Raw genomic sequence first — 13666 nt, 5'->3', positions numbered from 1 at the left:
GTAGTCCTTCTTCACAGAGTGGAAGGGCACTAAGTTTTTTCTGTGTGTATGTCTTTTTTAAGCTACAAACAGAGCTCGCTGTGCCACAAAGTAGGGCGATGCTTCGTCCCTCGTGACAGCGTTACCACTTTTTTTTCTTTTTTTCTTTTTTTTCTGCAAGGTTCAACTTGCGTGCATCTTTCTTACGTCGCGTCGAAACCGCACGCTCGCATCGGTAGAGCACAGTGTATTGCTAATAGGGAGCTTAGATAAGTTCCCCGCTCAGTCACCGTGTTCTCTCAGAAACGCTATTTTGTCTATTTTAATTTAAAAACCTAAAGAAGCTTGCACAATAATTTTGGTTCATTTTATACTAGAAACTGTAGGCTAACAACCATTCTCGCAGAGGAAAAATCTCTTCATTATGGCTGTCAACCTTCGGTTGCTCATTTCACGAAAGAAATATCTTCAGAAAAATGGTGGCGGTAACTTGAGCAAAAGCGGTTGTTGCGTAAGATGCTATTTAGAAAACCGATGGTCGCATAATTGCTTCGTAATCACGATGCCATGTTGGTAGTCGAAATTGTACGGGAGAGTGTACACTGCCTACCCAACGGGTTGATCATCCAGTCTGTGTTCTTGTACTAAAACGCAATCGTGTCGAACGGATTGGATACACAGGTAGTCTGACTTCAGCATATATATATAGTTGTTCTCCTGCCAGTCGTAAAGTTTAGCGGAAGTGATTATTTCGACGGGCGCCAACCACGACAACACAGCGCTGTTCCTACATCTTATTCCGTGTTCTCGTGATTCTATTTAACAAAGCGATAGCGTTTAGGGCCCCGTATCACAGAAAATCTGGCGTCAGCGTCGGCATTGCCGCCCGCGGCCGACAAAATGATCCCCAACCACGCAGGCCCTCCAAATATATTTTACCACTAAAGTTGTTCACACTTTGTCTTGCATTCATCACAAAGTTATTTCTCGGAATTTTGAGAGTGACAGCCCACAAACAATCGTCATGAAACAACACGCCGACAGCGCATGCCTTTTATGCTAGATATTTTCAGGCTGAGATATTAAAGGTGCAAACAATAAATGAAGGCCGGCCACGAAAGAGGCTGCGTTTCTACCAGAAAGCGCGCCTTCGTGCATAGCGTTCACCGCCAGCGTTTCCCGGTAAACATAACGGTTACATAGGCTGCAGTTGCCGGGAAGTGTGAGAAACAGTCAAGGCTCTTTTAATGCTATCGCGTTCCACTCTTGAAGGCGAAGCTTAAGCGTCCTCCAAATTTTAACGCGATAACGTTAAGGGCCCCGTGTCGCAGAAAATCCGGCGTCGGCAACCAGCGTGCGATGCGGCGGAGAAAATCATCCCCAACCACACAGGCCCTCCGAATATACTTTGGTACATGTATATGTTCTATCATTAATGTTGCTCATACCTTGTCTTGCATTCTTGGCAAAGCTATTCCACGGAATTTTGAGCATGACAATTCACAAACAAATCTCATGAAACAAAACACCCACAGCGCATGCCTTTTATGTTAAATCTTCTCAGACTGAAATATTAAAAGTAAGAAACAAAAATGGAAACCTGAAAATTATGCTTTTTTTTTTGCGCGGCTATGCAATATCTCCGGGATCGCCCCACGCAAGAGGCCGCGTTTCTACCAGAAAGCTCGCCTTCGTGCATAGCGTTCGCCGCCAGTGTTTCCCTAGGAGTGTTTCCTTCCCGGTAACCATTACGGTTGCTTAAGCTGCAGTTGTCGGGAAGCGTGAGAGGCAGTCAAGGATCTTTGAATGCTATCGCGTCCCACTCTTAAAAGCGAAGCTTAAGCGTCCTCCAAGTTTTTCAATGCCACCATTGCAGGTGCACATACAGATGAGTGAGTGATCCAACACTCTCTTTTTGAATGCTTAATGAACAAAATGCAGTAAAGAAACGTCGCAGTTTCGCCTGAAAGGCGAAGCATTGATAGCTATAACAAATTACTCGACAACTACACGAAGTAACGCTCGTAGTTTTATCGGCCGTATCAGTAGCAACAAACATTTGCTTACAAATCAGAAAGTATGGTATCATTAAGACACAGGCAAGCATGAATCTATCTCACAGGATGACCACGAACACTTGCTGTCACAACTCTGGCGTAAAGAAGAATGCCGGCAGCAGTAAGCGAACGCTTTGTGCTGCCTCTCGCTTCACCGCGTGTCGGAAAGTTAAGATTACGCGACCTCCAACACTATGCGCGTAAGAATACAGCGCGGGTGAAGCCACCAGTCATCTAGGCTCGCCCTTAGACTTGGCACCCGCCGCCTGTTACCTCCAAGATAGGGCGCGTGAGCCGCTGCGTGTGCTTTCAGCGGCGCGGACAGCCGTGCGCAGCCACGGCCAGGCTATAGAGGAGAAGTGCGCTCACCTGCCCCCCTCTCACTCTTAGTGCCCGCTTGATCACGGGACCTCCAACATTGGGTGTGCGGGAAGATGTCGCCAGACTTGCAGTAGCGAGTTACATGGTATATAATTATTTATAATGAATTATATTTTTCGTAGTTTTTAATTGATAGATTGCATTTTTTACTTGATAATGCTCGCTGCAATAAAATTAATTTTTTGTAGTAACCAATTAAATGTAACCAGTTGTGGTCGCGCACTGACGCATTCCACATCTGGTGATGGTTTCGCGTTCCTATGTGGCACGAGCGCCACCGTGTCAGCACGCTCATGTTCAGTGAGTTTAGACTTCGCTTTTTCCATTATCCTCGAATTGTTCCTGACCTCTGTCTGTTGATTTCTCCATCCATGCCTCGATATCCGTGATGTTAGAGAACACGTGACAATGCGCTTCCTGGGATGTGGTCGTTATCTTGTCACAAGTGCGCTGCGTTATGGAAGGACGTGGTGCAGGATAACCTGGGCTCAGCTCGTGTCAGTGTTTGCTCTTACGGACAGGAAAAATGAAAACAATTAGCATTTCGAATTTTCGCTGTGCCAGCCGGCTGAAGAAGTTCATTCTTTGTCTATGGGTGACGAATTCTAACCTATTGGTGCACATGAAGGTAACACGAGTTCTTGATCTGATCGCTCTTGAAAGAAAAAATATTTAAATGTTTCGCAAGATTTATCTCTCTCTCTCTCTCTCTCTCTCTCTCTCTCTCTCTCTCTATAGCTCTAAGCCAACACAGACAGGCATGAACTTTATTTGGTCCTGAGGAACTACGTGGGGATCCCCTGTGGGAGGTCCGTAGTAGTCACTGGCCGCGTCCACGTACGGGCAGGAAGACCGTGGTCCTCCGCCCTTTCGCAGTGCCTCTGGACAGCCTGGGGTTGAACGGAGAGTACGCCGCTTTTAAGGGAATTGTCCCAGTCCGCTTCTTTGTTGAACGGTGCGTTACGTAACGCAGGGCATTGCCAGAGTATGTGAGCCAATGTACAGAAATGCACACCACAATAGGGGCAGTGTGGTTATATATTTGGGGCGATGCGACTTAGAAGCCCCTCGAAGGAAAGGACCCCGTTTGCAGCATTCTAAAGTCGACGATTTAGACCTGTTAAGCTTAGGATGCGATAGTGGAAAACTCCTCTGCTTTAACTGGTAGTGAGAAACTATTTCGTGGAAAGTAAGTAATGGGTCGCTGTGCTTAATTTCGTCCGGCCCCCAAAAAAGCTTCCATGCCGCCGCGGTGGGTAAGATCTCGCGCACGGTTATGAGCAAGCTCATTTGGGTTTGGGAGATTTGTAAGAATATTCGGACTCATGTGGGCCGGAAAACATGTAATGGAGTGATAACCAGTAACCACCCTGTTTCTGAGGATGACCGCAGCCTCTCGGGAGACCGAACCCGACGCAAAAGCACGTATGGCCGCACGAGAGCCTGTGTATATATTGGGACGCACAGGACCAAGAGCTGTGGTTTTAAGCGAAGCTTTATACGCTCACAAGTGTCAGTGGTGGTAGTGGTGGTGGCGGTGGCGGTGTCACGCTGAAAAGTGGGCCGCTCCTGGCGATGAGCAAAAAGGGTCCAAGCTCAATGGCACATACCAGGGACAAAAAAGAAAGAGAGAGAAAGAAATAAAGAGAGAAAGAAAGACGAAGAGAAAGAGAGAGAGAGACAACTATAGAAAATATGCCACGAAGGTCACACAAAGAGAGAGAGAGAGAGAGAAAGAAAGAAAGAGAGAGGAAGAGAGAGAAATAGAGAGAGAGAGAGACAGACAGACAGACAAAGAACTTTATATACAAAATCACCATGGTCAGACAAAGAAAGAAAGAAAGAGAGAAAAGAAGATAGAAAGAGAGTAAGAGAGAGAGGAAAAGAAAAAGAGAGAGAGATAGAAAGAGAGAAAGGAAAAAATCAACATGAAGGTCAGAGAGACTGAGAGAGAAAGGAAGAAAGAGATATGGAAACCGTTTTTATATAAATACGCATTTGGTGCCGCAGCTAAATGTCGCCTCCCCTCCCTCCCTCTCGTCCCCCCACGGCCTTTCGCGCGATGGAAGAAGTCGCGTTTGCTCTCCGCCGTGTATTCGCTCTCCGTGAAAGCGTGCGTCCCTCGCGCGCTTTCACTCGTACACACAGCATACGACGCGCGGCGACAATTTCATCGCCGTTGTACTTTATACTGAACCTCACGGCGACAGCGACGCCGACGGCAGAAATCTGCTTGGAGTGTCCGTATAATTGCTATCGAAATAAAACATACATACATACATACATACATACATACATACATACATACATACATACATACATACATACATACATACATACATACATACATACATACATACATACATACATACATACATACATACATACATACATACATACATACATACATACATACATACATACATACATACATACATACATACATACATACATACATACATACATACATACATACATACATACATACATACATACATACATACATACATACATACATACATACATACATACATACATACATACATACATACATACATACATACATACATACATACATACATACATACATACATACATACATACATAACATACATACATACATACATACATACATACATACATACATACATACATACATACATACATACATACAATACAATACAATACGCTAACCTTGTCAAGCCTATTCAGTGACCTTTAAGGTACCAATATCGGTCGGCATAAATAGTTGAAGCGCCAAAATATGTAGCACTTTTTAATGCTCTGGCATGCCGTGTAGGACCTGTGATAGCATCGCGCCGGTGCCACTGCGCTGCCTGTATAGCGCACTGGCGCCGGCGCCAGTAAAACTACATCACTCTCAGATGGTGAGCCCTGATGTTGTTGTGCAATTATTACCAGAGGTAAAAGATTTAATAAAAGACACATAAGCTGTGAATGAAATTGTTTATATCGGTTCTTGGCGCCCTGCAATTGTAAAAAATCTGAGGATTTATTCAGTCTGGACCATAAAAACTGCTCAGAGCAACTTTAGCGTCTGATAACGTACCGAAGCATTTATACGAAACATCACGGCGACGGCGATGGCAATGGCGGCAGCGTGTCCATATATTGCGTGTCCAGCGTGTCCGACAGCGTGGCCATGGCGGCGGCAATGGCCCTGTTTATGTGTAGGGTAGCAAACCGGTTGTGCTGAACTGGTTAACCTCCCTGCCTTTCCTTCCCCACTCTTTCCTTCCTTCCTTTATATAATTGCTAACACTATAAAATTCAGAAGTACCGTGCATTGGGAACACGTTAAAGAACCGCAGGGTGTCGAAATTAATCCGGAGTTCCCCCACTACGGCGTGCCTCATAATGAGATCGTGGTTTTGGCACGTAAATCCCCAGAAATTAATGTAATTACGCGCGATTATCACACAGGCGTCTTCTATCACAACTCGCACCTAATGGTTTCTTTTTTTTTTTTTTTTGTTCACCACTACTGCGCGCACGAAATATAGCACCACAGTGCGACAAGTCATCATTGCGGAAGAGCCTGCTTGCGGGTTTAGATTCGGGCGAGGGAACACTTGCAATTTCCATTTAAACCTCAGAGGTTCTTTGATTGGAAAGTACTGCTCTATATCACGCCCATAAACTGCGGCACTGTCAAATAAATACCGTGCGCTCCTATATAGAGCACGTCCGTTTCTGCAGGCCACGTGTGTAGGCTTCGTTTCTCGTTTACAGCTGCAAATGACAACGGGAATAACGTAAAGACTGTTATACCAAGAACAGCCAATATATGTTCTTCACGAAAACCACAGTACTGTGTATATGAGAGCGCAGTGAGAATAGGGGACCAGCATTTTCTTTCCGCATGCATGGCTTATCGTGGTATTGGCATTGTTCTAGACGACAGCAACGTCCTTCAGATCACCTGAATCCCATGCTATGACGTCGACGACCTGTTGAGTGCGTTTCCTTTTCTGTCTATGGAGGGGGGGGCGACTACCCTCGCACAGTTGTCTATATTACATATTCGGATGCGCTTTGTATTTTAAACGACAGCAGTCTCGACATCTTAGCGAAAACCATCTAGATAACGAAGATAAAGTCAATGTTATGTTCTGACCCTGTCATATCTACCACGCGTACAGTTATCTGCTTTCTAACGGTTTAGCTTCATGTGTATACTGTTAACTTGGATGTTGGCTTGTGAGTGGACTATATTGTTGTGATCTTCAAGTGTAACTTGTGAATGAATGGTGCTATGTCTGTTGTAATGATACTTGCTGCATCACACAAGCAAAAATTAAGCTATACGTTAGAACGGCAATTTTTCTTACTTGCTGCATCACACAAGAAAAAATGAAGCTATACGTTAAGACGGCAATTTTTCTATGTTTTTTTTTGCGCAGAACTCATTCGTTTGTTTCTACTCTCCGAAACGCTATTTGAAGTCCCTTGGTGTAGCAGTTACGGCCATTGTAATTGCGAACCGTCTGCAAAAATAAAGAAAATAATCTAAGAGATTGGAACAATTGTTGTTCCAACTACACCCCCCCCCCCTTTTTTTTTCTTCTTTTTTTTCACGAATGGTAATTGATTTCTTGCGGAAGTTAAATGGCAGGTACAGCATAGAAAACTGCACAGAAAAGTTGTTTATTTTTCGGGATGTACATTGCCCGCTTCCGCAAGGTATGCCGCAGACTGCAACTACGAACGACTTATATAAAGCAATCAGGAATGCAGATTATGTAGCATCTGCTGTTGCCAAAATGCATCAGCTGGTATGATGTCAACTCAACAAAATATCATCGCTAACGTTCCCCTGACCGCCGCTGTTATAATCGCAGTGTCGCAGTGCAAAACTCTGCTAGCTTCCAGTGAAATAGAAAAATTCAGATTTCGCCAACGGCATTGACAGGCAGACTATACCGAATTCTATGAACTACTTGCATCGGACAGTCAACGATTACATATGTTACAAAGAGGGCAGTACAAGGCGTGTGCGAATATTCGAAACTTTCGAATAACGAATCAAATATTGTCCTATTCGATTCGGACCTCGAATCGAATAGTCGTAAACGGTTAGGTCCTTGAATCACATAATAAATATTCGAAAATATTAATACTTTTCGAATATTTTAACATCGTGACTGTACACGTTTGGAGCAGAAATGCCGTAACTTTCACCCCATGCACAGTGCACATAACGCACGCTACGTCGCTCATGCAGCTACCCGGCTTAACTCGATCGCTCGCAATAATTTTTTTAGATATTGCATTCAGCAGTAGGTATTGTTTGGTACTATTTACAAATGTATCACCTGTGTCCTCCCTTCGGAATAAATCAGAACGCCTTTCATTGCAAGATACATTATGCGATAGTGGCCCCATCGGTCGCGACCATTCGTGCTATGAAGAAAAAGTGCCTTCCTTTTTCTTTTTTTTTTCTTTTTTTTCGCTCTGCCGTCCCTGCAGACGACGCGCAAGTCTGGTTTGGTCGTGAGGGTATACACGGATATTAATCGGCCTACAACGTTACATTTACGAATTTCAAATGATAATTCATGACCGCGTACGCTCCGAAGAGCCCCGAGTTTTCGAACACTCTGCTTAGTTGTTCCTAATACTCGCTTTGTACTTTTAATAAAGCATGCTTTATTATGTGCAGTGTAATTTATGAGAGGAACATTTTATTGTTGCAAATACCAGGATGTGAAAATTGTTTGATATTGATGTTCAGAAGGCTGTACAATATCGGCAAACTATTCGAAAAATATTCAATATTCGATTTGATTCGATTCGCTCTGTCACTATTTGAATCGTATTCGGTTCGCTTCTCGCACTATTCGATTAGTGTTTGATACGGTCTCAAAAACTTGCTATTCGCGCACCACTAGACAGTACCGAACGTACACGCCCTGCCGCCCGCCTTGCTCAGAAGGTCAACGTCACTCGAAAATGTCGACTATGCTCGTGTGTGTGCATATTTCGTGTCTACTTAACCCACTTGCTTACAAAATTAACTGCCGCGAACTGGTTCAATTGCAGTACTTTGTGAAAATATATTTCATTTTCCATCCTTCTTATCATCCGTAATGCCTGTTGAGTGACACCAGCACTAACGGAGGCGAGGACGCTTCCGAACCACCGCCGACGATGGTCAAACAGAATTTGCAAGGAAACGAATATAGTTGCAGCAGCTTTCCATTTTTCGGCCAAGTTTCCCTTACAGTGGTCTTTCTATAAAGTATAATGTCTTTCTTTTGACTTTTCCTTGCATCCGACAGAGACTGTATTGAACTGAATTGCATTGAACTGCGGGGACTAACGTACCAAAACTGCACAGGTAGTTAGGAGGAGGGACGCCCTAGTGGAGGTCTCCGGATTAATTCTCATAAAATGAGGTTCTTTAACGTGCGCCAAGTGCACGGTACAAAAGCGTTTTTGCATTTCACTCATGTCGGGATCGAACCCGCAACCTCTTGCTCCACAGCGGACGCCATAGCCGCTGATCTACCGCTGCGGCAAATCCTATTGAGATGCAACAGAATAGGCACGCCAAAAGTGTCCCAACAGAAGAAGTGGATGGACTCGGAGTTTCCGTTCTAGCGGCAGGCACTGGCGGTGGCACACTCACCTCGCTGTAGCGTCCTCCATCCTCGCCTCGCGACGAGCGCCTGCTGCGCGGACGCCAGGCGCGGTACTCGTTCGAGCGCCGGGACGACGAACACGAGCACGGGCTGCACTTGCACGCGCACAGCGGCGTCGTCACGGCCCGCATGGAGCGATCCGCACTGCCGACGTCGACGCCGATGCCGACGACGCGGGAAAGCAGCTAGCAGCGAGACGCGCGCGCCAGCAGCCGTTGCAGCGCCGCGCCGGCAGAAGCACCAGCAGCGCGCACACTCCTCCTCGACGTTGGCAGCGCGCGCGGACGCAGCCGCGGCGGCAGGATGCGCGCCGCCGCGCCGCGCGAGCGTGCCGAGGCGGCGGCAGCGTGCCAGCGGGGGAGAGGGGAGTCGACGGACGCGTCACTTGCCGAGACCCGAAGGGGAGCCGACCCTCTGCGCTGTTATTTGTCCGCGGCAATGAGGGTGAACTGGTGAGGGAAGAATAGGGCGGGGGTATCGCTTACGTAATACTTACAAGATTCATATGAGTCGGTCAGCGTGTTCTCGGCCTACCCTTCGGTAATCGCGGCGGTGCATGCCGTACAACGGCAAAGTTAGTCGGGATGAGTGTGAATGAGTCAAACGAGCAACAAATAACTCATTATGAAGATTGATTGATTGATTGATTGATTGATTGATTGATTGATTGATTGATTGATTGATTGATTGATTACGATTACATACATGACAGTGGAGCTGCGGAACCAACAGAGCTGAGGTAGCGAACGCACGTCCACACCCACATGGCCTCTGGCACCGCGCCAAGCATCCCATAGTGGCATGCACGACCAATGAGGGGTGATTTGCACTTGAGCAGAAATCGAATCTACTTGACGCACATGTGGTCGCTGAAAGGCGCTTGTTAAAAAGGGAGTCAGCGCGGCTGACTGCCCACGAGGCCGTTTTCATTTGCGTAATTAGCAATTTGTGGCTACAGCGTTCACATTAAAATCGAAAGCCCTTAGCTGCTTCAAGGTTGCGAGCATGCAACAGTCATCTTCCTCCAACAGTCACCTGCCCAAACTCTACATTCGTCGCCACACCACACGTGACTATTGTTCCTGGACGAGTCCCGCCCGCAGCTATCGCAATAGGGTCACAACATGCTTCGCCGTGGTGTCTCCGTGGCAATGACGGTGCACGTCGTAATACATACCCTATAGTCCATTGACCCTCTGTGCGTGGTCGATGGAGTTGTGATTCTGCGGTATAAATGAACTATTTTAACGGACCTTTTAGGTTTTTCGTGGAGAACAAGAAACATGTAGAGTTCGCGGTCTGCAAGATGTTTGTAGGCAGTCTGAATTTATTTCTACGGAAGGTTTCACGGCTTCTCGAAACCTAGAATATAGGAAAATAATAATTTTTTGGAAGTCAGCCTGAGCTTATATGCGTTATCCTGCTGCTCTACGCAAGGAAAAAAGAAAAGAAAAAAATTGTCAACCCTTCCACTGGGGTGGAGATGGAAGACCAGCGAAGCTGTACTATGGTGGGAATTATGTATTTCCAATTATGACTATTAAGATGTGATGATGTAATTGTTATTTGAAGTATTAAAGAATGAGAAATATATATGATCCGGTGGTTTTCATTTATTTTGTGACCACAGGGACCATGGCATTATTGTTACTACCGTACACCGCCATAGGGTGTACGTCAAAGATTGGCACGTTCTTCATAAACACGATACCAATGCCACGCGCGTTCGGTGCGAACGCGGGCAATGTCCACCTAGCGAACATGTCCATTCCGTCTGGTGCTGAAGTTCTGATTGTCTAGGCTGGGGTATGCGTGAGGAGGAGACATGCGCCCCCAGCCAAGCAGCACTTCAGGAGCCGACAAAATGGACATGTCCACTAGGTGGACACTTACAGAATATCCCCTCCCCCTCCCCCCCCCCCCCCCCCCCCCCCCCACACACACACACACATCTCGTATAGGCGTTCTTGCTGCCGCATGGACGCAGCTTGGACCCTATCAGTGTCTGGCCGATAAAAAAAAATGCGCGATAACACGAAAAACGCGCAAGTGCCGACAGCTCCTGTACCTGGTCCCCACACTTTCCTCCGTCGTGACACACACGCTCTTATTCATCGGTCTATCTATACCTCCACCGTAACCTGACAAGGTTAAAGGAAGTTTCCTTGTAGATTAGGCTGCTCGTGGTAGCTCTCAACCCTGCTGTCTTCGCCCCACATATATACAGTAAGGCGATGACATTGGCCCAAATTGTACGACACTGTCACAAGACGCGGACACGTACGTGCACCTGCTATTGAATTACCCAGGTTCAAAACATCTGGGAACCTTTGCTCAAAGGGCCACTGACATGACCAGCCCGCTGACTTCGGCATGTGGGCTCAAGTAGGCTGCCATTACAGAACCTTGAATTTCCCAGATAATACAGTTCCAAACCGTTCTAAAGCAAACTTTTCTTAGCGAACCCTTTCGGATTTTCCTGGCCGCGGGTGCTGTTTCTATACTTTAACTTATAGCGCAAACACCTAAGACGAACCACAAAATGAGGATACGACACACACTGGCACTCTAAGTTTAAGTTCATAATTATGTACCAACTATAGTTCCAAATGAAGTTTTGCTGTTTCTATAGCTTCGTTATGCATATACTGCGCTAAATGACAAACCCAGTCTACGCAGTTTGCAGGCATCACCACTCACGTGCACGGTCAGTGGGATAGGAACTTTCAAGATGCTGCCTGTTTCCTTGAGAAAAAATTCAGCGCCCTTCCCTTGTCGAGAAAATGTGGGTAAGCGAAGCTTGTGGCAAGACGACACTGTCGCAGGCGTTCCCCTTCGTTTACCCTAAACTCCCTTCGTTGACGTTTGGCCTCAACATCGCGCTACCTCAACTCGGGGACCGCAACTCTTCGCTGACGTTTCGCCTGGGCTTCGAAAGCCCTCATGCTAGAATCGGACGACAAGCTTCGCTTACTCCCATTTTCTCGACAGGAGAAGGGCTAGTGATTTTGTCTCTTTGGGTCCCACGTGTGACAAGGGTAGTTCAAGGGCGCGTTACAGGTCCCCGAGCCCACATGGGTATGTGCCATTGAGCTTGGACCTTTTCTGCACTATCACCAGGATCGGCCCACTTTTCAGCGCGACACCACCACCACCACCACCGCCGCCGCCTCCGCCGAAACTTGTGAGCCTATAAAGCTTCGCTTAAAAAATATGATTAAATTCAAATCCACATTAAGGACGTCCAAATGGGAAATATGGAGAAACACGTGATTGTTTCAATTGTATTGCAGGCAGTGAATGAATGTGGCAAGTACCGTGTGTTTGTTTTCTAGACAGTTCAAAAATCGCCTGTGTAAGATAACACAATTCAGCCTCCTCAGATGACTTACTGAAAGAGGCAGGCGTTATTTGCAAAAAAAAAAATCGCATGATTTCGTTAGCTTTTTAACAAACTTTCGGCAGTCCACCTAGAATCCGATGTAGAATTGCGTTACCTACCGCTGGCGGTAGCTTTAACAATCTATTTGAAGTGAATGTAAATTATATGGAATATAATAATAGTTTTTTTCAGCCTCAACCACCCCTCATCCCACTTCAGTTTTACTTGAATTAAAGAAACCAAATATTTGACTTTATATTTACTTTCTAGAAACTTCACAATGGTCTCTCTTATGGGACTCTGTCGAAGCTTCTGTCACGTTTTGTTATGATTCCAGAGCCGTGGAGCTCTGCGAGATGGTGCACGATGTTCACTGCGATCAATTGAAGTCAGGATCCCTCCCAGGTCAGTGACCCGGAAATTTTCCTTGAAAGCTGCAATCTATTTTTAGCGTAAATAAGTCAAAAGACGCCCGACACGTGTTTGGCAGTTAAAAACGGGAACTAGTGACGAACGCGCGACTGTTTTAATTCCATTGCAGTCCGTGATAAGTAAGGTAAATGTTTCTTCAGATGGGAATGGCCCATCGGCCTCTTTTACTGGAAAGGATTGGGGAAGAGGAAATTGTCGGCGATTAAGTATGGACATAGATTTTGCGCACAAGACATCTTTCGCTGGCAAACACCAGGAGTGAGTCAATCGCAAGCCTGCGGTGACAAACCGTTGCATGCTCCAAGAGTGCTATTCCGGATAGTGTCGAATCCCACCTTATTGCCAAATTTCGCTGTGTTGGGAGTTATGAACCAATCAGTAAAGACAAGGCCGTTTGCTGATCCAATTATAGTTCACGAGATGCCAAATTTTGCAGTATGACGGAATCTGACAGAATCGGCAATAAGGCACTCCCAACGCTCGTAACCCCTGACCACGGATGCATCGACGCACTGGGTTCATTTCAGAGCGATGTATCAGTCTTTTTCATAATAGCTTCAGCGTCCGCGCCGTTTCTGTCGAAAGCGATGCCACCCGCCTTCATCACAACGGTACTGCGTAGACATCTTTTGCGCCCACGCTATCATTTGCAATAATATTTGCCAGAAAAAAATAGCTCAACGCGGCGTCTATGCAAATGCCACAAAATGTCCGTCCGTCCGTCCGTCCGTCCGTCTGTCTGTCTGTCTGTCCGTCGGTCCGTCCGTCCG

At 46.2% G+C, this 13666-nt stretch overlaps 1 protein-coding gene across 1 annotated transcript in view; it reads right to left on the bottom strand.

The window, feature by feature from the left end:
- The window catches only part of LOC119442092 (sucrase-isomaltase, intestinal-like), an 81876-nt gene extending 72486 nt beyond the window's left edge, over nt 1-9390 (bottom strand). Inside the window, 1 exon segment of the mRNA XM_037706819.2 lies at nt 9070-9390. Coding sequence (XP_037562747.1) covers nt 9070-9213 — 144 coding nt within the window. The 5' untranslated portion in view covers nt 9214-9390.
- Nucleotides 9391-13666: the final 4276 nt, after the last annotated feature.

Source organism: Dermacentor silvarum, chromosome 2 (genome assembly GCF_013339745.2).
Source record: "Dermacentor silvarum isolate Dsil-2018 chromosome 2, BIME_Dsil_1.4, whole genome shotgun sequence".
Lineage (NCBI taxonomy): Eukaryota > Metazoa > Arthropoda > Arachnida > Ixodida > Ixodidae > Dermacentor > Dermacentor silvarum.
Note: the sequence above shows the minus strand (reverse complement) of the source record. Positions and strands in the feature narration are given on the sequence as shown.